Source organism: Hemibagrus wyckioides, linkage group LG18 (assembly GCF_019097595.1).
Source record: "Hemibagrus wyckioides isolate EC202008001 linkage group LG18, SWU_Hwy_1.0, whole genome shotgun sequence".
NCBI classification, from domain to species: domain Eukaryota; kingdom Metazoa; phylum Chordata; class Actinopteri; order Siluriformes; family Bagridae; genus Hemibagrus; species Hemibagrus wyckioides.
In genome coordinates this window covers 10,552,531-10,578,899 of record NC_080727.1, presented here as the reverse complement: position 1 = coordinate 10,578,899, position 26,369 = coordinate 10,552,531, and the positions used below count along the sequence as shown (strand labels likewise).

The window sequence follows — 26,369 nt, the reverse complement described above, 5'->3', positions numbered from 1 at the left end:
TACATCAATATACTTTATTTAATTCTGTATTCCGTAGACAGTCATTGAACCTGGTCAATATCCCAATCATTTTTTACCCACCAGGTTATTTTTTAAGTGACTATGAATAACCAGTAAGATATATTGTGACAAATGACAACTGTCATTTTTGTTAATTAAAAGGAATGAACTTAAAGTAAATGCAGGAAAATTGTCTGCCATATTTTTTTCAAAGAATTTCTATAAATATAACTATATATAAAATAGTATATATAGCTATATGTATGCCTTTAAACATTTCTTGTAAAAAAAAATATATATATATATAAACCGAGTTTCCAGAAAATTTGGATAATAGGACAAAAGCCATTAACAATGTGCTTCTGAGGTTAGGAGAGGTGAAACCAGTAAATATATTCTAATTCCAAAGTTTAGAGAGTGAAGATGTTCTTTTCTTCACTTAGTTTCTTCACTTTATTGCTCCAAAAGAACAAGTAGCAATGCAAACTAAGGTAATATTTTCATCACTGAAGTGTACAATACTTAAAAAATACTTTATTCTGGAGTTATGAAGGACAGAATGATCAGAAAAACACTCCTTTATGGCCTGTGATTTTAGTGACTGTCTTTATCAACTAGCATGAACAGTGAGGACAGATGGTAGTGTTACTGTTTTACAGCTCCAGGGTACCTGGTTTGATTCTGAGCTTTGTATGTTCTCTCTATGTGCACTTGGGTTTCCTCCATGTTCTCCAAATTCTTCCTACCTCCCAGATGAATTATATGGTCAAAAGTACACTATATTGCCAAAAGTATTCGCTCACCTGCCTTGACTCGCATATGAACTTAAGTGACATCCCATTCCTAATCCATAGGGTTCAATATGATGTCGGTCCACCCTTTGCAGCTATAACAGCTTCAACTCTTCTGGGAAGGCTGTCCACAAGGTTTAGGAGTGTGTTTAGGGGAATTTCTGACCATTCTTCCAGAAGCACATTTGTGAGGTCACACACTGATGTTGGACGAGAAGGCCTGGCTCTCAGTCTCTGCTCTAATTCATCCCAAAGGTGTTCTATCGGGTTGAGGTCAGGACTCTGTGCAGGCCAGTCAAGTTCATCCACACCAGACTCAGTCATCCATGTCTTTATGGACCTTGCTTTGTGCACTGGTGCACAGTCATGTTGGAAGAGGAAGGGACCAGCTCCAAACTGTTCCCACAAAGTTGGGAGCATGGAATTGTCCAAAATGTCTTGGTATGCTGAAGCATTCAGAGTTCCTTTCACTGGAACTAAGGGGCCGAGCCCAGCTCCTGAAAAACAACCCCACACCATAATACCCCCTCCACCAAACTTTACACTTGGCACAATGCAGTCAGACAAGTACTGTTCTCCTGGCAACCGCCAAACCCAGACTCGTCCATCAGATTTCCAGATGGAGAAGCGCGATTCGTCACTCCAGAGAACGTGTCTTCACTGCTCTAGAGTCCAGTGGCGGCGTGCTTTACACCACTGCATCCGACGCTTTGCATTGCACTTGGTGATGTATGGCTTGGATGCAGCTGCTCGGCCATGGAAACCCATTCCATGAAGCTCTCTGCGCACTGTTCTTGAGCTAATCTGAAGGCCACATGAAGTTTGGAGGTCTGTAGTGATTGACTCTGCAGAAAGTTGGCGACATCTTCGCACTATGCGCCTCAGCATCCGCTGACCCCGCTCCGTCAGTTTACGTGGCCTACCACTTCGTGGCTGAGTTGCTGTCGTTCCCAAACACTTCCACGTTCTTATAATACAGCTGACAGTTGACTATGGAATATTTAGGAGCGAGGAAATTTCACAACTGGATTTGTTGCACAGGTGGCATCCTATCACAGTTCCACGCTGGAATTCACTGAGCTCCTGAGAGCGACCCATTCTTTCACAAATGTTTGTAAAAACAGTCTGCATGCCTAGGTGCTTGATTTTATACACCTGTGGCCATGGAAGTGATTGGAACACCTGATTCTGATTATTTGGATGGGTGAGCGAATACTTTTGGCAACATAGTGTATACGGACACCTGACCATGAGCCTTCCCCAAAATGGTTGCCATAAAGTCGCAAGCACACAATTGTCTAAAATCTCTTGAAGAAGTCGGGTGACCTGCATAGATCCCTGACCTTAACCCCACTGAACACCTTCAGGATTAGCTAGAACACTGACTGTGCACCATGCCCTTTTTACCCAAAATTAGTAACAAACCTCCCAATGATCTTCTGGCTGAATGGGCAAAAAATCCCTACAGACACATTCCAAAATCTGGTGAAAGCCTTCACAAAACAGTAGTGGCTATAATAAGCTACAAATGGTTAAGCAACCTTGTGATGGAATGTTCAGCATATGAGTGTGGTGGTCAGGTGTCCAGGTGTACTTTTGGTGATGGTGATGAATCTCTGTGTGTGTGTATTCATGCCTTCACCCAGGGTTCCCAAGATTAGGTCCAACTATGAACCTCACCAGGATAAGCAGTATCAGAAGGTGAATGAATGAACAATGAGAATTGCATGAAGAAGTGCTGCAAACGTTTCATTTAATTCATTATTGACAAGCAAGATGTTGATGTTTATGTCCCACGTACATGAGATGAGTGAAAGTTTCTTAAAAAGGGAACCTTGATTGTCTTATGACCAGCCTTAACACTAACTTACTTTTTAAATTTGAGTGGGACCTATAGTAGATGGACACCAGCAGAATTATCTTAGTCTTAGCAGGGGATTGTTTACAGGTCAGTGCACCCTTTCTCCCAATAACTGTATTTTAAGTAAGGAAGAGAATTTTTTTTGTCAGCGCTTGCAATGGGAAGAGCTGTGCTGCAAACAGAAACGAGAATTTGTAGGTTTATAATAGACAGTGGCTTTAAACATTAACTTTTCTAATTTCAGTTATATGTCTAAAAGTTATATGTAAAGCTGCATTTAACTTACCTTAGAAGTGGGAAATTACAGCTCTGTGCATTTAAAGTGGTAAAAAAAATTACTTACTGGTCTAAAAGCATAGCTCATTTAATTGTGCTACTGTTCTACTGTGTTAACGGCTGATGCTGTGCACAGTCACATTGATTTGTCATCACTTGCTGAACTTGAGGGGACCATTACAAATTCCTGAGTAGGGATTCCAAAAAAGGCTTTGTATTTGTATGCAGTGTATGTCTGAGTGATTTGTAAAAAAAAATATGAAAAGTTCAGGGGTGGTAATAATACTAATAATACTAATAAATAAATAAATAATACTAATGTATTATTTTTGTAGAATTTATGTCTTCTACAATAAAAATCCCGAAAAATCTGTTCTTCTGTCATCCACACAATGACTATACACTACACATCCATCAGGTGGGCTCAATGACTGTCTCATGCTATACAAAAAAGTTAATGCTGTAGATATCCATGTGCATCTACAGATGGATATTCCACTAAACTGCAGTGTTAAGTATGAGATTATACACCTCTATTCCTCAGTTACACTGAAAAAAATGATTCATTGAATTTACTCAATTTTCTTAAGTTAAGTGGTTGCAATCAATTTATTTTAGCTACATTTAAATAAATAAATTGAGTTCACCGACTTTGAAATCAATTTATTTATTTAAATGTAGCTAAAATAAATTGATTGCAACCACTTAACTTAAGAAAATTGGGTAAATTCAATGAATCATTTTTTTCAGTGTAGATCCCAGTAAAATGTTTCAATATTTTGGAGTAACCAATGTCTCATATAAAATGAGGCATTCTCTGCATAATTGTAAATACTGGTTACTTGCACAATATTTTACTTTTGTATAATTTGTTATAAAATATATGTAACATTAACGTTACTTTTCAAGTGAAAACATGACATTCACTTCAGTTTGTCAGTTAAAAAATTAGCATTTTGATTTTTAGGTCTCAAGCACAATTAAAAGTAAATATTAATTAAGATTTGGACACAAGCAGCAAGCAAACGTGCACACATATTCTAATGCATACATGGAAACTTCTGCCAAAATAATCTATTGATGAAATAATCCACTGCATGAAATTCCTTTGGTTTGGGCCTTGTGGGAATGACGCAGAGAGCTCTTCATTTGCCATGCTTTCCACAACAATATTTTCGGTTTTATTAGGTTTCATGAAAAATGTCTGAATCAAGATCAGAATTTCTTTGGTAGGTAGAAATACCATAAATCACAATCTCAGCCAAGGTTTGCCAATGTTGGTTTGAAAGCACACAAGAGGCCTGCATAGAGTATTTACCTTAACTCCACTGAAGACCTTCAGGATAAATTTGAATGAGGATATTCAGCAAGCACATGTGTATGTATGCTGGTCAGGTGTCCACATACTTTTGATTGAAATTCTTGGGTTTGAGTTGAAGAGGGCAGTCAACACCTTTGTTAAGCCTTCACAAAATATTAATTTAATGTGCTGGCAATTACTGAAAACATTGTTTTTTGGGGGAAAAAAACAAATCAAATAATTTTTGGTGCTATATTATTTTTTAGTTGCTTTACAAGTGGATTTTTTTTTTTTACTTCTGTCAAACTTCTATCCCAGACTTTGTGCAGCCTGTCATTGAGTGACATGTCAAGTGATTGCACATGTTGAAACACACCCTAGATTTGGTGTCCATTGGGACTGTTTTATTTAAGACCGCTTTACTGGCACATCCAAAGCATGTCATCAGTGGTGATCAAAAAGGCACATGTAAACCACAGTAGTGGAAGTAATTAGACTAAACATACATTGCCAGATCAAAGTACAAATTACACAAAGGTACTTCAGAACTGTATGATAGGTGATTTGTGTATGATTTGTAGTACCAAGACCTACATAATTTAATCCTCTACAGGCAGAAGCTTCAGTTGAAAAAAAAAAAAAAATTTGAGTACATTTTGTTAAAATAACAATTATGCAGTATCCTCATATGTTTTAGCATAAAATTCAACTCATTTTTGTGCTAAGTAGTTTATATTAGTTAATTTGTACTGGCAACACATTTTTTGTGATATGAACATTTTAGTATTGGTATATCCCTAGCTACATGCCAGGAGATGTAGTATCCCATTAAAAGAAGACTATAGAAAGGCTTCACAAGAGCCCACATATGATTTCCCACCGGGAGGTCATTTAATAAGCCTCAGAGCAACTGTGATACATATTTTAAAAGCAATATTCTAGAAAATTGTAATGGGAATGTGACAGAACTTTTTTCAGCATACTTGTATTATTCCTGATATTCAGCAAAATGCATCTGACATCATTTTTATTCTAAAAATCTTGTTCATGTTAAGTGCCCATCTAGCTCACACAGTCCATGTGTGAATCATTTAAACCTACTTGCTTTTCAGAGTTTGCTTCAACAATACCTGGCCGTTTCCAGGAATCATTAATATTCATAATTGGACACAAAGTTAATTAATATTTATGAGCTAGTTTGCATGATTTCTCAAAGGTGGTTGGCCTGAATGGGGAAGAAGGGAAGCAAAAATAATTAACTGCAAAGGTGGCAATATGTTTCAGTGCCAGTGTCAATGTGGTAGAATTAGTCTATACTAATCTATATTAGTATTATTCTTGATTAATTAGCTTATAGCTCTCTCAACAAAGGAGAAACGTCATATCATAATCATAAATCACAGCAAAACTGACTTGAAAACTCCAAGGAAGCTCAGTGAATCACTTAAAGACCTGCATCACAAAATTTGTATAAGGTCTAAATATCAACGTGAACAATTTCTGTACCTCAGTATATATTACATAACTACACTCTAAATATGGCCATCAATTCTTATGAGCAATTGCATTCATTAAATCATGTTGGACCATTATGGAATGATGGAACAAACCTCCTTCACTTGACTGGCTTATTGGCACATCATAAGCTGTTATACGCTAAATAATTGATGTTTAAATAATATTTATTCAAGACATGTCCGCAGGTCCACATAACTCAAAATATGATTTTATTAACTACCTGAATATAATACCTTGCCTTACAATACAGCCACGTGAAAAGCATCTGAAAAGAGAATCATGCTCAAGTGAGTGTTGCTGTACTTTAAATGTAGTCATGGCTGATTAAAGCATCAATGCCACCTCTGAGGTAGATACAATGCTTTCTAAAGATCTTCTGTGGCTCATTATAACACCTTCATCCACATGTGTGTTATACTTCCCTCTTCTATTATATATCTCTTTAAATCAATTAAAGTAACGCCCAGTGTGCTATTAGCACACTGCAGCCACCTTCTTTTCTCTTTAATCTTCTGTACATGATTCTATTGATGGAAATATCGATTTAATGCTCAGGCTCTTCCTTTCATCATGAAGACCTCAAAACACATCATGTTTTTGTGTTGGGTTTACTTAAATCCTTTCATGTTATGGATAAGATGCTTTAGGGATGGCAACAAACTTTATATTAAATCTATTATCTTTGTAAATAAAAGTTCATATACATAAATTACAAATATCTACATAAATATATATTATATAAACCTTAAACTCTGCTACAAGATGAGCTAACAATGCTCAAATGTATGAAGTCTACTAATGACAAATTGTGACACTTGACAGAGTGACATACAAAAGTGATGTGGTTATTAACCCTGAAATAAATAATCATAAAAATTATATTTTAAATGTGTAGTGTTTTCAAAATGATCATTTCAACATTGATCCATTTAGGAAAGGGGGGAGGCACCTATTTTAAAATATCTACTTAAAATCATGGTGGTAAATCTGTAATAAATCTATAAATAAACAGGATATTTTATGTCAAATCCTAAACGCTTTTACAGTGTGTGTACTGTTTCTATATATAAACAGTACACACATACATACTTTTTTTTAATACTTCAATGTTAAGCTACCTGTTGATTGGCTAAAGATGACCATGTTTTTTATACAATTCAGTGAATCATTAAAAATATAGGTACAGATTAACAGATCTTGATATCTGAGATTTATTTGAACTCTGCCCCCTTTTACTGACCTGACCACGACCTTTGCAGATATCCTCAGATACTTTTACTGAATATTTATTTCATGTTTGAGTCAAATTAATGGCCAATCATGATGTGCGCCTGTTTGAGTAAACCAGCTCCACCTTCTTACAATATGGCAGCCATATTGTTTTATAACTGTCAACATGTTTTTGATCATTTTTTTCAGTCTTTGATGACTATTTTGACCCCAAAAAATATTTTGTACTGTACCACATATTTCTAAAGGCATATGCTTGTGTTTGTGTGCACAAACATTAATAGCACCCTACACTGATCACTTTGAGTCTGATTTTATCACATAGCAGTGGGTCTCTACCTGAACTTAACATTTGAGGCTTTAGTGTATTTTTAAATAGGTCATTGTCAAGAATTCACTTACAGATTAGCATATAAATTAATCATACCAAGTTTCAGCTAGATGCATGACCACATCCCAATTTTCCAGTCCAGTGCAAACATTATAAAGAATATTGAAATGTTATGCACAATGGATTTTGTTCTCTAATCTTTATCAACATTACCATAATAGATAGGGTCAGTGTATAATTGAGACCAATATTAATATCTTAATTAATATATTATATTAACACATTGATTTTTGCTCATTCTCTGGAGTTAACAATGAATATATGGAGGTAAAAGCCACAGAAGTATCTGACAGCTGATGTGTCTGATGCCATTTCCTGTTTTGTAGATCTCTGCTTGTCCTAGAGCACTCTGATGGCAGTTACACACCTGCATCTGTGACCACAATTCAGTTAACAAGTAACTGTTGGATTCAGGTTTGCAGTGGATTAATTCCAGCATTTATTTACCCACTGAGTCCTTATTTGTCCTGTAGACAGATTATTTGCTCATGGAGTCAGATTATTTGCTGATGATTTGTTTGTTCATTAGAATGTACACTCACCAACTACTTTTTAGGAACACCGGTATTCAGCCAATTATCCAATCAGCTATCTGTATTTACATAATTTCATGTGCAGTACATAAAATTGTGTAGATACAGGTCCACATCTTCAAATCATACATCAGAATGGGGGGAAAATGAGATTTCAGTGACTTTGGCAATAGCAAGGCCTCCATTACCTGCCACTCACTGGATGTTTTTTGTTTTCACACCTTCCTGTGGAAACGCTAGACTCTGTGTGTGAAAATAAATGAAAACAGCAGTTTCAGGCACCAGCAATCACTGCATAGTCAAAGTCTCTAATATGTATCACTGATCATAGATCACTGATATGAATGTATATATATATATATATATATATATATATATATATATATATATATATATATATATACATATACATATACATATATATATATATATATATATATATATATATATATATATACATATATATGTATATGTGTATGTATATATATATATATATATATATATATATATAAAAATCATAAGTAAATTAAAAAAAAATCTAATAACTAATAGTGCCCAGAATGAAGAGGTCCAGTCCGGCTACAATTCTGGGTCTTAAGTAATTGTCTTAAGATGCTAACCTGCCTGCCAGTGGCTGGTTTTTATTCATGCAGCTGCAGAATGCCCTCATATGGCTTAGATAATAGTAACACCTGCACCAAGATGTGGCTACTGCTTCTTCTTGTGCTGGAATCATTTGTGTAGTTCAGCTGCTGATAGAAAAATACTACTCATTTATGTTTCCAGTGAGTTCCAGGCATCTCTGCATCCAAACTTAAAAATGCTGCTGTGATGACAAACACATGATGACTGCATGACTGCACTGGTAACTACAGCACATTTGGAAACTTTTAAAATTATCTTAAACAAACAAATAAATAATGCATGATATTAACATGATGTTAACCTCTGATATATTTCCATCACTAAGCACACCAATGTAACAAACAATCTATATAAACATTGCTGCTGCAGTGTTTGTGGATGTGCAGAAGGTTCAAAACAGCATGACATTTTATGATACACTTACATATTGGACTGCTTTCATGGACTACACTTTACAGGCTAGGGACAAATGTATGTGGTTTGTGACCTTCCGTGTCTTTTTTGTGAAAGAAAGTGATTCATGGTCATGTTTATTATTGAATCATACAAGCATAACTTTTTCATATCAGCACAAAAAAGTGCTAAAGGCTGCACCTTTTTTTATTTTCACAAAGTTTTATGTTTCGGTTTAGGCTACCATACCTTCTTCCTGTTCCTTGCTATATTAGTTAGATATTTGCATAGGCCATATATATATATATATAGATAAATAGTATGAAAAGTTCATTTCAATTATTACTTTCACTTTGTAAATGATACAAGAGCTATGTATTTCAGTGACTAAATGGAAATCAGTAAGGAAATGGAAATGTAATTAAATTTAATTAGAAAAGCATAGCCTACCGTTGTTTGATGCTGCATTAATTAATAAAGAGAGAAATAATATAGAAATTAATTTACTCTGCAAACACAGAGATCACCAAATTACCTTAATTGTTGGCTCCTTAAACAGGCCGAATCTTGATTACTGGCTAAACGTCCTCTAGATACTCATCTTAATAATCATTTAGAGGAGTTTTTATATATATTTTTAGCCAAGAATGTATGATGGGACAACTGAACTAGGGGGAAATTAAAGCCAAGCTTAGACAAGTTCATTAAATGAAGGACATAAAATAAATTATTGATGCCATTCCTATAAAATCCAATTTCACAAACCACCAAAGCCCACACACTACCCACCACCACCCTCAGGCCAGTCTACTCACCCATCACTTTACCAAGCCAGAGAAAATTCAGAAATTTGGAAATGACACGGAATTGTTGACAGTGTTTAAGCCTTTCATCTAGAATGACTCCAAGCATGTTATATTTAAATACCACACTTAATTATATATGATTTATTCATTTTTTAACATCATGAATTACAACATATTGCATAGACTGTAAGGACCTTATTTTCTCAGATTTTGATCTGTTCACCTGATAAACAATTGTCTGATACTTGAAAATAAGCTTCTCTATTTATTGAACATTATCATTTACATAATTTAAATTATTTAAAACACAAAGAATGATTTTAATGCCTGCTGAAGTAAATATCCTGCGCACACTCTGCAATTACTTACGTTGCCCCACTTGCTCTGTTCCTACCCCCACTTTTCCGCTTAGAAACCTCAAATGGCAATCAGACAATAATTCATAATGCAATGTTATAGTTGAAGGCCGATGAGATGTAACTAATGTTTACTGATAATATAGGTAATGTTTATTGCACCAGAACTAATTATTTACTTTCCAGGTCTACCTTATTTGGCACAGATTTAATCTATATTGTTAGCTTGGCAACTGCTAAAAGAATGCTTCGTTATATCTTCTAATTTCTAATAATCTTCTAAAAAAGTACTGTCCTTTACAGTAAATTAAAGTGTAAAATAAACACTACTCCCAAAGGCACTAGAATTGAAACCTTGGACTTCCCTAGAAATGTTTAAGTACTTTTGTAAAATTTGTAACGACAATACATCATGCTGAAATTTAGGTTTTGCACTGTAAATGCACTATTAAAAATGATAGGACACCATTTGCTGGCAGTGTTAAGCACATAGAAAAAAATAATTAATGAAAAAATATTTTTCACTTTTTAAAATGAGTTCCAAAGATGAACGCTTAGTCAGGTTAATCTTTAAACCATTGGCAAAGGGGATTAGAGCAAAGCATTATTATTATTTAACTTACATTAATTGTACCCCATTAGATTGATTGTTGAATCATTTATTAGAGCTAAATGTTTACTCTTGGTTTTGAGCCCAAGAAACTAGATAAACCAACATGAAGACCAAATAGCTGTCTATAGTAGAAAGAAGCAAAATTGGATCAAAGCTTTTGCACAAGCATTGGGCATAGCCAATACAACAGTCTGGAATGCCCTGATAAATAAGGAAACCATGAATGTACTAACAATCAGACAAGGAAAACAACAACAGTTGATGACAGAATCATTGTCAGAGCTGTGAAGACACACCCCTTACCATCTCAACACCAACTCCCATGGATAAAGGTATAAAAGGTATAAAAAAAAAAAAATTAAAAAAAAAAAAGACCAATCAGTATTAGGAATAGAAAAGCCAGACTGGACTAAACTTTACTAAAGTAAAGAAAAGGCCAACTTCTAATGATAATGATAATGTAATTCATAATGTTAGCAGCATGGTACCAATGGTAGTAGTATGGTAGCAATGAAACATTTTGTCTGCAAATGTACAGAGAAATGCACCCAATCAAATTCTTCATGCACCCAGACTCTTCATCATGCAGTAGGACAATGAACCAAAACACACTGTCAACACAACAAAGGACTTCATCAGGGCATGAATTGGAAGGTTTTAGACAGGCCAAGTAAGTAGACCATAACCAGATTCAAAATGCATTTCATCTCTTGAAGAGGAGATACACACACACACATACTTACACAACCTACATAGCCTACTGTATATAGCCTGCATATATTGTAGTAGCAAAGAACTGAGAAACAGCTTAGACGTTTTGCGACCCATGATAACAGTTACTTTGTTTCTCAGGTAACAGCCCTGCTTGCTCTGTTTTCCACGGTAAACCACAAGACCTCACAACTGTACTTGCACAAACCCAACATTTGTGAAGAGCTATACAGCCAATGATGTTTAGCCAAAACATACCCTCCCTCATTAAGACTGATTGTTAATCTCTTACCTCAAGCAGTCTAATGACTAAATTCACCACACAGGTACATGAGAAATTAGAAATAAAAGAGATTTAAATCAGCATATTGCTAGATTTAACAAATTTTAACTTATTTGTAAAGAAATCCAGAATTACCTAAAATTTTGATAGCCATATGATAACATATAAATTAATCAACTGACCAATATGCAACAATGCAATCTGACCATTAAATATATGTCTCTGCATTTCTTTTTCTTCATAGCAGTCATTGATACACATATGATTTTCGTCTTTTCATGAAGCTACCTTTTAGTGCAATTATATTGGATCTTCCATAAAACAACACTGTTACAACAGCACTTTGGTGTCTTTGGATATAGCTCTTCACACACATATCAACAAATTCTGCATAGCCATCTGCAGCTCATCTTGGAATAAGGGTGCTCCCTCCACTGCTTTCCATTTGTAAACCAGCAACATAAATGTATCCACTAACATTATTTTGGGATCAGAACCACAAACTTGGCTTTCCTGATCAAGGGAACTAAACTTGTGTGGGACTTAGTGTTGTGGATTGTGTAGGCAGTGAAGATTGATGAGCAAACAGTATGCATGCATGTTCTTTGACAACAGCACTGAGAAAAGGTTAAAGGCAAAGATGAGCCTGCATCTGACTGTTAAAAGTTGCTCAAGGTAAGGTTTGCCAGGTGCACTACATGGTTTTTAACTTCTCAGCGTTTACTGCTGACTCCCTTCCGCCACAACTAACATACTGTTTGCCCCACTCTGTTCATCTGATAAAAAAAAATAGAAAGAGGATTTCAACACATGCCACTCCTCTCTCAACATTTTGTTAGCCTACAATCATGTCCAATGTTACATTAATCCAGACAAAAATATACACACAAACAATCATGTACAAGCATTAATACAGCTCTTAGTACAACCACATTACACCTCACCACGTTACACTTGCAGAACAACTTGGCCTTGATAACACTGAACACAGGATGTAAGATTCAGCTCAGTTACCACAATGCTCACACCATGCATGTGTGTTGATCACAGCTGAATGAAACAATGAAACAAAGCAATGAAAACACACAAAGACTGAAAAATACTCTAAAAGTGTCGAAAAGGAACAGACCAGCTGAAAACCGATTTCACCATGCTATTCATGCATAAAATTAAAATGTTTGCCATACTGCAGTTTGGTACTGCATATTCATGCTGCATTTCATGACTTTACTGTTACTTATAGTGTTATACCATAGTAAGTATGAGGCTATTTTACCCTTTTTTTACTTTGAAAGATTTTTCCCTTTTTACTATCTACAAGACTTTGTTCCTAATCCCACAAGCATAGCTCTATTTATGGTAGGTAAATGTTTCCAGTTGGACCCCTGATTATAGGGGGACAAAAACACATGGGAAAACCACATTCCATAATATCTGAAGGGAACAACTAGTCAATGTAGGAACACCCTCCTTACAGAAAAAAATCACTTTGGCACAACAATGTTTCATTTCTAGGGGAAATGCATTCTGAACAAGGCCTTAGCATTGAGGTAGACCACTTTGGATTTTACCAAGAACCACTCACTTACTTCTTACTTCTGTTCTCTTTAGAGAGAGACATTTCACACCAGGATAAGTGTGACCTTAAAAAACAACATAGTGTTTTCCAACAAATATGCAAATTTGTAGGCTGCATGAAGAGGCGGGTCTTCAGAAGCATGGCAGCGTATATTTGGCAATATATTGAAACAATTAAACAAGCAGCGTATTTTAAGGGACATGTGAACTCAGTTAACAAATCCAGTACTATAACTGTGGCATTTATCACCTTTGAGGAAGTACTGTTCTACTGTTAATGTAGCATAATGCCTTAAATTATAATACACTGTACAAGTGGCACAATTCCAAAGATTTCACACAAATTGATTCAAATGCTGATAATATAAAGTCTTTGTAATTCAGGGATATTTTTGTCATTTATATGCTAAAATCGATGCCTGAAGCCTTCCTTTGGTGTTATGGAAAATGAGGAAAGCATGCCACCCATGAAGATAAAAAAGGTCCTTTTTTGGCTTTATCTAGAAAACTGTAGAAATATGCTGCTTGTTTAACACAAACTATTATTTATATCCCTGCTGATTCGATAGGTAAAATTGACATTCTGCTACAACAGCAAAGAAAGAAAGAAAGAAAGAAAGAAAGAAAGAAAGAAAGAAAGAAAGAAAGAAAGAAAGAAAGAAAGAAAGAAAGAAAGAAAAATGGTTCTAGACTGGGACATATGGAGAACTTCTACTTCCCACTGCTATGGTCAGCCAACACCACACACACCCTGAATTAGTGTGGCCTAGACCCAGCGGAGCCTCCCAAGCCACATGGGGCCACAGCAGCCAAATCCCACTCCCATCTGATACCCATTGAGTCACATATGGAAACAGACATGTACATGGGCGTACAAAAAGTATGCACACTCTGTTTGTATTAACATATGTCTAGCATAAAGTTATCAGTTTTCTTTTCTTGTGTTTTCTTTGTTGTTTTCTTGTGCACTACCATGTCAGTACACTAGGCTATTTGGTGAAAGATGTGTATGAAGGCAGGGAAGCAGATTGTGCTCTTTGCAATCAGCACAACAGGTGATAAAACAATAAAGAATGTAGAAATTGCTACAAAGAATCTTCAAAACTGGCCCACTGAAAGCAGCTTGACTAAGGTATTTTGCAGCCCACATAACATTACGAGCTAATGCGTGGCTCTAATACAATTTTAATAGTAATATGGCATCCACTCTATAATTATATGAAATACTTTCACACAGACACTAGCAAAAGCTATAGTCAGTATAGATGAACAGAGAAGTTTAGTTGCATAGCACGACCACCCGAACTTTGTGATGAAAGCTGAGCAAGGCAGATGAAGAAAAGGTCATAAGTCATGTCTTCCTAGTCATTTACAACATAAAGCATCATGCCACATATTACATACCCACCCAAACCTGACAAAGTACTTTTTATAGCTCAAAAGGGGGATGGTGATATTATGAAGGTTGCAGTTTCATTCTGTCAGGAATTTCATATTATTAGGGAATTATATGTTTGTTCATTTTATTATACCAATGGTACAATTAAACTCCTTACAACCTCTTCCTTCTCATTGCCCAACCCCCCCTCAAGAAAACCTGAAAAAGTTGAGTGATGGTTATCAAATGGGCCGTGCAGGTTTCCCTTATACCTGGGAGAGGACAGAGTAGATGCACTTCTGCCATTACATCCTTTGTTTGTCCCAGATTCTCCAATCTAGTGGCACACACTACTATGCTAAGGCTGCAACTAACATATTTATATTTTGGGGGTTTTTTATGCTTGGGGCATTACTCTGAAGACCACAAATGTGTCATCAAACTGGCCTTGCTGACATCAATCGTTTAAGATCTAGAAGCCATGGTTACCTTGAGGTGGGGGATTTTCTTTCATTTTACATCATATAAATAAACATGTCAGACTGACTCACTTAGTGAAAGTCTTTTGATGACATAAGATACAGTAGGTGAGAAAAGTACAGAAAGATGAAACATAATGGGACTACCATTCTAAGGACTGCTAGACTTTAGTCAGTGGTGAAATAAAGAGTTCCTAGACAGGAAAGCTCTGCAAAACCCTCTCTTTATGTTGGTCTATAAGAATCAAGTTCAATTCACAGTCCACTGAAACAATGTCTCTCTAAATCCAATCCAATTTCTTGTTGAAATTTACAGCACCAAAATAGCATCATATGTAGGCATATTTGAATGCCTGAGCCCGATTACTCGCCATGCTATCTAACATACACACATATGCACAATAATGACCTAAATGTAGTTTATACTTGTGTATATTGTGTGTTTAGAAAGAAATCCAATAACTGTCTCTTTCCGATAGAGCCGTAATTTATCTATTATCAGATTACTTACTTACATGCAAATCATATGAAAGTTGGCAAAATCTCTCAACTGGATGCCGCATCCTACTATTATAAATATAACCTCTCAGCTTGCAAACATTATGAGCAGCAGCGCATCTAAATGATGCTGGGGATCTTCTGGATCTTCATGATCAACAGAAAGATTTGCTTAAGCAAGTCAGTTACCTGTGTAGTGTGTAACAGCATAGCATTTCTCACTTTTCAACAGCAGGACAGTCTGGTCTAACATAAAAGTTATTAAATTATGCTTCCCTGCATTTTAATGTTTTGCTTCTGCTCTCTTTCTGGAAATCTCTGCATCAGTAATCATAGATAGTATAATTGATCTCAAAACTATTTCACTTGAAGAGATTTGGGGAATCCTAGAACACAACATTAAATACTGTCTACAGAAAATAAATAAATAAATAAATAAATAAATAAATAAATAAATAAATAAATAAATAAATAAATAAATAAACAAACAAACAAACAAACAAACCCCATATTGTATATCCTCATCTCAATGCATTTCTAGGTTATGACAAATTTAATCACGTATGTTGTTATTCTCAGGATAATTTAGGACACCTTTTTATATAAATCTAATAGTGTTTGATCCTACCTCTCTGGTGACTGCATCACAAGCAGAACAAAATGCGTGTCTTAAACTGTCAACGCTGTGCCTGGTCTTTATTGGTGTTTGAGCTTTGTGTCTCTAAGTTTCTATAGAGGGTTTACAGCAGATGAGCCATGTCCCCCCTATTGTTTGTACAAAACCAGACATTGGTTGAACAAGCTAGAGTCAAAACAAACCTCATAATGCAGCACAAGGAAGAACTGTTTAGACAGAAAATCTTGGCTTGTGGACAAGGTTTAGGTAATTCTAAGTAAATACACTATATGCCCCAAGTCATGTGGATGCCTGATCATCACACCTATATGTTGGCCATCCCCAAACTGTTATCTTATCAACAAATGGTCAGTGTGGCTTTCATTCCAATCAAACAGGAGCAACACCTGGTTCCACTCATTTAATAATTTCAACTTGGTCTGTAATTGTCTATCAAGTGTGCTCCTATTGGATAGAATGAAAGCCTGAAGTGACACTAGCCCTATTGTGGGTGAGAATGGAGACCCCTGTTCTAGAATATCTTCATGAGCTCTAGCATTACTATTTCTCTTCACTGGAACTAACAGACCTCGCTAAAACAAGTTCCAGCATAGCAATACCCCTGTGCAAAAGGCAAGGTCCATAAAGATGCGTGGAAGAACTTGAGTGTCCTGCACTAAGCCCTGATGACAACCCCACTTAACATTAGTACCTCCTCCACTAATGTTCTTGTGGCTGAATAAACAAATTCCACAACCATGCTCCAAAATATAGTGGTAAGCCTTCCCAGAAGAGTGTTGATTAATGAGGGACAAAATCTGGAATGGAGTGTTTAACAATCGTACATGGATTTGATTGGTCAGGTGTCCACTTACTTTCATCCATATAGTGTACATAATTGAGACATCCCAGAGGAATGCTAATAAAATGACAAGAATCACAGTCTATGCATTAAAATGAAAAGATGTTAATTCCCTAATAAAATACATAAGCTACAGCTTAGTGAACAAATCAACTCGTGTTAGAGGAAAGTCACTGCATAAAACACTGGTGAAAATGCAAATGATACATATTATTGACTACTCCAATTTGTTTCTTCTTCTTTATTAGGACAACCAGTTGGTTTAGCACAACTGATCTCAATTAAAAACAAATTTCTTTTAATCCTTATCACTTTGTCAGACCTTTTCATTATCGACCCTAGAAAGCTGGGAAAAGCCAAAATGCAATTCTCTTCTATACAGTTTCTACCCTCTCTTAATTTACCACATTTTAGTGACATGAAGTGCTTTTTGCATTTTTGCAAATCTTTTTCTGATTGAGACCTATTACCTGTTTTCACTTCTCCATCATTTTTCATATGCTTTTAAAGGGCAGATTTACACTTGTTGCGGATGTTTGCCTTTTCTATCGTAGACAAACTTCTTTGTGATTATACTATTTTTTGTTCTCCTTCATTCTGAGATTGTAATGATTAAATGAATGGCAACAATTTTGAACAAGAAATTCATCCAAGAATATCCATTTTTCCCTAATAGTACAAACATTAGGAATCCCAGTGTAAACCTAAACATAATAATGTTAAAAACCATTTAAATACTACATAAATACTAAAAATGTTAGGGCATTTAAGATGACCAAATGCTTGTTCGTTTAGTGCAATTAGAAGAACTACACTTCAGTTACAATTAATACTACAATTCAGTTAAATTACTTAATTGATACTAGTGGTTTCTCCTACTCTTAATCTATGACAAAAAATGTTTTTAAATGTTCTAGCTCACATATGTGTCAAAATGTCCAGTACAACACCACACCAAAAGGTAACTATATAAACTGTATATTTACTTGAGAAACAAAGCGTAGATATTTTTGGGAACAATGCTAATACATGCTTTTGTTTGGCTTGTTTTTTCAAGGCTTTCAGCAACAACTGAACTGATCAATATCTGGACAATATCACAAATTTGCTTACATTTAAAGAGTGATCTAGAAATAAACTAAAGGAAACGTACAACATCTTGGCTATTCAGTTTCTTTTTTGTTTTAGAATTTTCAAAATTCAGAACATTTCTGTTTATATCTAAATAAACAAACCCAGATTTTCAATGTGGTCGCAGACTCAGAGTTCACTCTGTATGTAAGTGTATATCCAGCTCAACACCACAACACACCAATATAATAAAACTTATACATTATTAATATTTCATTAGGATTTTATAATTATTTTCTATGCCACATAAAAAAGCAGAAATAATATGGAAATATTTATAATTCAGTATATCTTGTGTTCTGAAACCGATGCTTTAATCTATAAGGCTGCACTTAGCAGCTGTAAGTGAAGACAAACAAATTAAAGGTATAATTTTACACTTTGAGCTTACCATGTTGAGGGAATCAAAATTTAAAGTTTTCAAGTCTGACCACAGGAAGGATCTGGTCAATCAGACTTGTCACTACAAAATAACTAGCTATGAGTGCAATGAGGAAAGACAATACGAAACTTACTGATGGTGACACTTGTCCATTTGGATGATAGGGATCCGGCAACATCAGGAACGGGTATGCAGAATATGATGAGGCTTTGTACATCCCCCCATCTTGAGGCTTTATTACTAAAACATGAAATGTGATATGTTTTTTTAAAAAAAATAAAAATAAGCCTTAAACATTTAAGAGGGATTCATTCAGACCCCGTTTCCAAATATATGTCAAAAGCTTTAATGCACAGTTGCTGTGTTTACTGTAACATCTTTACTGTCGCATATTTATATTTCACCTTCACACCAGAAATCAACAAGACATGATGAATAGTTTAATGCATATTTAATGTTGTTTACGGTAATAGTAGTCTACGTGTGGTGAACAAAGCCAGGTCCGGGAAGTATCATGGCCTACCACCAAACTTAAGTAACTATTAGTATCTTCTTAATGAACGTACTAATTAACTTAATAAAACACGCATCTTAAATTAGACCAAAGTGTGGTTTATTCTTTAATCAGTTGTTGAGTAATTTTCTACACCAGCACTAGTTACGACACTACGTAAACAACATGTTTATATTAATGTACACGTTAAACGTTTCTATAGCAACAGCTCAATCATAGGGACATGTGCGGTGGAAAGTCCACAGAATCTGAGCCTAATACTCTACATCATTTTATATAGCGTATTATTATATAACGGAAAGTGTAAAGATATAATTGCTTATATGGTAAAACATTCTGTTAGGTGATGCTGATGAGGGAAATGCTGTTTAGAGTTAAGCTGCATTTTTGTCTTTTTTCTTTTATATGGTGAAGCTTTCTGTTAGGAGACATTTGTGTAACATTTATGGAAGAAGTCCGGAGGGTCAACTCGTTTTAAAAGCCACTAAGTGTTCCGCCATGGGATTTTTTTTTTATTTATTTATTTCAGGACAAGACGAGTTTATGCTTTCCGGTTTCTCGGTGACACAATCTGCATTTTTGTCTTGTTGACTTTAAAAGAGAAAGGAGATACTGATGAGAGAATGACTGCTGTTCAGAGTTATTAACCTGGCTAGTTATAGTTATTAACATGGATGATCCATAAGATTTAACTATAAATTGTTAAGCGCGATGTACCTTTGATTAATATATTAAAAAAATATAAATCCTTGGAAAATCCCTGGTGTTGTGATGGCATTCGGTGAAATACTGTACTTTGGCCTGTTACAGAAATAATCCACTTCGCTTCAGGCCGTACATCATTTTGATATGATAGCGTTTGTTATCCTTTACATATCAAAGCAAGACGAAGTAACAAAAAAAAAAAAAACTTTTCGACGTTACCGTGTCAGGTGAAAACAATGATGATAAATGTGCAAATTCCTTTAAAATAATGCGCATATACGTGCAGTAAGATGAAAGGATAGAATTACCCTAAAGAAAGGTGACTGCTATTATTTCCGTTATGGCAAGCCTTCTTCGGGTGACTATTCTACTTCCAGATTGATTACACTCACCGTCTTCAAGATGTTCGAGGTGATCCCTGTGTTTTTCTTCGTACACTCTCTGCTCCTCCTGCTGTCCTGTTCTAACCACCTGCACGCATTCGAACAATTGAATGGAACAAACTTTAGGATAATTATAGTCAAATGAACCGCTGGTGGTTATAAGCCACCATCAACTTAGAAGGAAATACATTCACAACAGCAATAGCAGAAAAGCACTTTGGCTACGACGTGTAGACTCAGAGGATGAAGTTAGGAGTTAGAACATGAGGTGAAATAAACAGGAGACAAAAAAAAAAAAAATCCTACCGGCGGGTGCGAGTTTTGACTGATCTCCGATTCATTCACCAGTGAGGATTTCAGATCGGCCAGGTCCCGCTCGGTAAACGCGTTCTCTTGGATTTTTTCGTCTTGTTCTCCTTCATCTTTGAAGGCAATCATTTCGTCGTTGGCTCCGAGATCATCCCCCCCTCCGCTATTGAGCTGCGGCATTTTTTTTTTTCTTTGTAAAACAAAACAAAACAAAACAAAAAACAAAAGACACTTCCACTTTCCCGTCAAAACTTTTTTGGGAATTTTTCTCACAATTCAAGTGCTCGAACTTTTAAAGAGATAACAGAAAGAGGGGGAAAAAAAACACGTAGGACCTCGGCGAGATGAAAAGTAGTGCAGTCACGGCCTGCAACAAATACTGCTTTTGAGCAGAAGACAAGTAGTGTAGCGCGAACATCAAAGGGCACCACGCGCTGATTGACACTTTCAATGACTGTTGGGGGTTGGACAATAGAGTTTCAGCCAAGGTTTCCGGTCTTAAAGGGACATTGCTTATTTCTGGAAAGAAATTCTAAGAAAATAACTGGAATTGTTCGCGAGGCGTGCAATAAATAAAACCTGTATAGGTTGAGTTCAATGCATTTTAAACTCACCACTCAGCTCAATGCGTTTGGTTCTGTAAGGCTCCTTTTTAACAATGCGCTGTTGATATTGCTAAACAAATCCCAGACTGCCAAAAAATTGCACTGTGAGTTTTATTAAATGGTTATTGTTTCAAAAGTGTACACCATAAATCACATTAGACACTTCCAATCAGTCTGAAAGGACGGTTGGAGTTGAATTCAATGGGTTAGGCAGAAACCCAAATGTGAAGCAACCTCTCAAATATTCACAGATTATTTGTGATAATAATATAGCATCGGTGTAGAAATGTTCTGGGTTTGGAAATGCTTTATAATGTTTCCTAAATGTCACTGTGTTGCTGTTGAATCTGAATTTCATTTATAATCTTAACTTTAGTATAACATTGACTCTTAATCTTAGCATCAATCATGTGACTCTCCCGCGCAAAAACCTTCTATCAGGGGAAGTCTGGGCATTCTAGTGTATTACTGCATAGATTTCATAAACACTGAAAGTGATATTTAAAGTACACATCTTTACAGAATGTATTTACATGCAGCTGTGCAATACTGCAGACTGTAAGATTGTTGTTGTTGTTGTTTTCCCCCAAAACTGAATAATCTGATTATTAATCCAACTCTAACTGTAATAGGTACCTTTTTTTAGGCATCTGTACTTGTGGAAGTAAAAATAGTACAAACATGGATTATTTGATGCATGTTGAGCCTATAATGTGTATCATATACTAGTGTGAGTCATTGGTCTGTATATCTGAAATTCTAATTTCAGTTCCAGTCGACCCGAGATTGCTTCAATGCCACACAAACTGGCTTCTGGTTTAAAAACCTGGATAATAAATTATTTACAAGGTTCTTGTTGAAAAACAGGCAATCACAGTAATAAATACAGTTATTATGCTTTCACATGGAGGTGAATAGATTTAGCAGATAAATTGCTGTTCCTAAAAGTTTATGGGACTTAAGGTTCTAAATAAACTCTGGTCACATTTTATTCATGGCATCTAATATACAAAACACCTAGAAAGATTTGTGGTAATGTATGATAACTTGGAGAAATGTAGGTGTGCTTAAATGGTCCTTTGTAGTTCTGAAAATTCGAACTACGACTGTTGCTTTTTTTCTGCCTAAAATCACTGTAAGATAAATCATATTACTTAAAGAACTGATGATAACTGATTTTAGTCATTTTTAAAAATGTAATGATAGTGTTATTCATGTGTGATAGGGATAAGAGAAGTTTTCACCTTTGAAGATAAATTAATACAATGGAAATGAACACTCACAAGAAATACAGAGCTGGTTGCAGACTACCCAGCACCAGCTTGTTTTATTGTTTGTGTTTCTGTTATGGCTGATTAGAAGTTTCGTCACGAAAAGGTTGTTGCTGATGTTATTGTTGTTGTTATAGCAACTTAACTTAAAGGTCCAGTTGTGGCACATTTTTAAAAATTTACTACACAGTCTACACAAACTAAACACAGTTTCAGAAATAAACAAAAACCATCAGTGAAATATAAATAAAAGAATACATTTTGAGCAATTTAGAAAAAATGTGGGTTGAGTCTCTACTTGGCACCAAGAGGGTTCAGTGATTGTTAAAGGCCAATGAAACGTTTTACTATTCTTATGATGCTTCTGTTAGATTGTGATGGCAATTGTTTACTGTGCATAAGATTCAATTTCAAATGTCTTTCACAGAAGACTTATTTTTCTACAAAAAATCTTTAGTTGAAAACCCTTAAGCAGTGACATTAGTTGCTTTAATAACTAATAAAAGTCATTATTAATTTCAAACACTAAAATATTTATTTAAATTAAACAAAAAGGTGAACTGGCTGTAGTCACAGGAATAAACACACACTTAAGTATAGGGATAAGTACTCATCAAATGCCTTGCTAAGCCTTGCCATATACTGGAATGCGCTCAACCTAAAGAGACCAAAATGCCCAATGTTACTCCTTTAACTCAGAATTAATATCACATCACATAGAATCTGAAGTGAACAATGCTAAATGCAGGTCTGAATGGGGTCAACGTGACTGGCCAGAACAAACAGAGACGTAGGACAGATGCGGCCACATTACATTAATAGCGTGAATGGCAATGTGTACTGATGGGTCCGCATGCATCCCAGACGTCGTTAAAAGGCCTTCTATTCCCAAGTGTTGCCAGGTTCATGGTTTTTATGCAGAATCGAGCTTCTAATCTATCCAGACCCACTGTTGATAAGCATTCTTTTTTCCAATTTTGCATAAAACTTTATATTTATATTTAAAACGCTACATTACTCTATTAACATCTGTTTAACACAAAGTGACCTCTCCTCATTCCATCCTCCACTGCTCTGTGTTAGTTTTATTGAACAGGCCTACACATTCTTACAACTATTCTGAGCATTCCTGCAATATTACAACAAAATTCGCAACAAGATTTCTGGAACTATCCATGTGTGAAGAACAAATATTTATATCATATTCTAAAGAAGCATGTCTTACCTTTTTGTCAAGACTCGATGAATGGCATTCTTATTGACATAGTTGATAATTCGGAACAAAATTTGAGTGGTTTATGTTTTTATATTTATACGCAATTACAGGTTTAGAACGTTGTAGCATGCTTATTCAGTGCATCAGTAAAATACATTTAATTAACAGGACTCCAAGTTCATCATCTACATATTCTGATATTTTATGCAAACAGCTGTAAGTAGAATTTTACTTGTAAAATGTGGCATAAATGACATTTTGTAATTAATTTCTTACAACTTATACATCAGTAACAGGGTTTAGGAAATCTTCATGGACAGATTACATAGCAGGAATAACAGCCCCAAAATAACGTAGCAAGTTATTTCTGCATAACACACGATTAAAAAAAATTAAACCTCTGAATTAAACATCAAACTTCTAAAATGACATGAATACAGTAAAAATCTCTGCATTTTTTTAGCAGGCCTAAGTAACGTTTATATTTACAGTTTACCTTATTGTGCAAAAATGTTTAATAAAAACACAGTTTACCATAATTTAATTATGGCGTTAAATTGTCAAATAAATGCATAAAGAAAGCAATTGTGCTAATTATAGACACAAAATTACAAGTTTCAAAAAGAAGAGAATATGGTAGTGCAGTGGTTAGTGTTACTACCATACAGCATGTTGAAATCTATTCTGGCTTTAGCCGAGTAGTTCAATTTTATTCCTGTACTTGATAAAATAATCAAATAAGTGGCTGTACAAAATTAGCTTAGAAGTTAAAATAATAAGCACTTAATGCAAATCAGTTCATTCACATTAAAAGTTTGTATTAATTAAATTCAACAAATGGTTTGCCGATATAAAAACCAATGACCAAATGCTTACATAAAAATGTCTTTGAATTTATTTAATTCAAATGTGTACATCGGTTCCACACAAATGAAACATTTTGCTTTAATATTAATTAATTATCATTTATCTCATATGCATAAATTGTTCATTTCTTGCTCCGTGTGGATCGACTTACAAGGATGCAGTTTGTTTCATTTGTTTTCATACAGCTAACATATAACACAGACTGCCACATGAGCTCAGGATTGCACTTAAAACCTTAATGTTTTACGGCAGCTATATTACACACTATGCCACTGTACTACAAAACCCTTAATTAATAAGGTTAATGGATTACATTAATGGATCCCAATCACTTAATACAGTACAACTGTGAGAATTTCTGTATAGAACTTAGCAGCCTCTGTCTTTTTGAGCTAGACTTGCATGCAAGATCTAGATATCAGTACTTAGGGCTTAGTGAATAACAAATTGGTCAGGTTATTCCATAATTTATAAACAAGTGTACTATGTTAGCTAAGGGAAGTTTTTGTAACAAGATAACAAAGTAGCTTTAGAAGGGTCATTCTGCCGGACTGGTGCCATTTGCTTGTGGTAACAAATTGAACCAATTGAACTTCTCTTTCAAACTGAGCTTCATTTTTATCTTTTTTCATGATGGAGTCTAAAAACATCTATGTTTAACCATTCAAAATGTGTATTGGTGCATCTCAGACAACTTTTACCATTTTTTACAAGGTTTCTAAGCAGAGAATGGGATGCAGGTTTGTCAGTCCTGTTACTAAAACTCATGTGTTATTTCAAAAAACATGTTTAAAAGCATATCAATTAATTCCTTTGTTTTCCCTTCATAAAACTGTTTGTTTTGAAGACATTTTTAGTTACATGTTCAAATAATTAATATTTTTGACAAAACCATGACTATATATGCATACATGTTGTATTTTTCCAAAAATTGCAAAGCATTTTTTTCTTTTTAATGGAAACTAAAACCTCAAATCATTTTTATCGTTGATCTGATTTACTGAACAGTTTCAAAAACAATGGACCAAATTTAATTGAAAAGAACTGTGGTTTATATTTATTTTTAGGGGAAAAAAACAATTTAGTAACAGGAGTGAACCATGGGTAACCAGAATGATGTCTAGATGGCAGGTGTGTCTAGCTCCTTCACTGCATGTGAATTTTCTCCATTCTCTTCTCCAAAAGGTAAGAAAAACATCATAAACAAAAGAATGATATGAAGATATGCAAGCCTTCAGATCTCTGCACTGACCGACAGTGGAAAATATTGCTTTACTAAGAAAGCTTCTCTAGTTTGTCCCGCACTTCTTTCTCAATCTCAATGTGACAACTCGTAACTGGCCTTGTGGATGGGATTATAGACACAGTGTCCTCAAACAAGTACCAAAGGATTTCTTCATTGGCTGGGCAGAAAAATCTGTTAACTCCAATCTTCTGCATACAATGGACCTCAACCTGTGTATCACTTGTGCAGGTCATCGTAATACTTCAGCAAACACAATTTGACAACTTCAGGACTTTGCTATTGAACTTCTTTGGCCTGTTGATCACTTAGCTTGGCATTACAGTCACAGTTCAGATTTTGTGTCATTGTACACAAACTGCTGACATCCCTGTACATTAGTTCTCCATGGGTTACAGTCACTGCCTGATGCATCCTCATAGTGGATGGAATTGGTGGTACATTATTGGGCATCTATGAAACAGCTATTTCAACTGCTTCCTCATTGACAAAAAACAACTATATTGATCATTTCCAAGGGGTGCAGCTTCTGCACAAGAAAGCCAAGATTCTCATGCACCTTACATATGCATGTGTCCCAATCTCTCAGAGCTGGATGAACAACCCAAGAGGTTCTGAGCAAACA

At 35.2% G+C, this 26,369-nt stretch overlaps 1 protein-coding gene across 7 annotated transcripts in view; it reads right to left on the bottom strand.

Moving 5' to 3' along the window:
• Positions 1–20,954, bottom strand: part of tcf7 (transcription factor 7) — a 64,301-nt gene extending 43,347 nt beyond the window's left edge. For 4 of the 7 annotated variants that reach the window (XM_058415790.1, XM_058415792.1, XM_058415789.1 and 1 more), the window contains exons 1-3: positions 20,540–20,954; positions 20,243–20,321; positions 18,765–18,871 (exon numbers count right to left, since the gene is read on the bottom strand). In XM_058415790.1, coding sequence (XP_058271773.1) covers positions 18,765–18,871; positions 20,243–20,321; positions 20,540–20,722 — 369 coding nt within the window. In that variant the 5' untranslated portion in view covers positions 20,723–20,954. The remainder of the gene's footprint in view (positions 1–18,764; positions 18,872–20,242; positions 20,322–20,539) is intronic. The other 3 variants (XM_058415791.1, XM_058415793.1, XM_058415795.1) reach the window with 1 other exon arrangement.
• Positions 20,955–26,369: the final 5,415 nt, after the last annotated feature.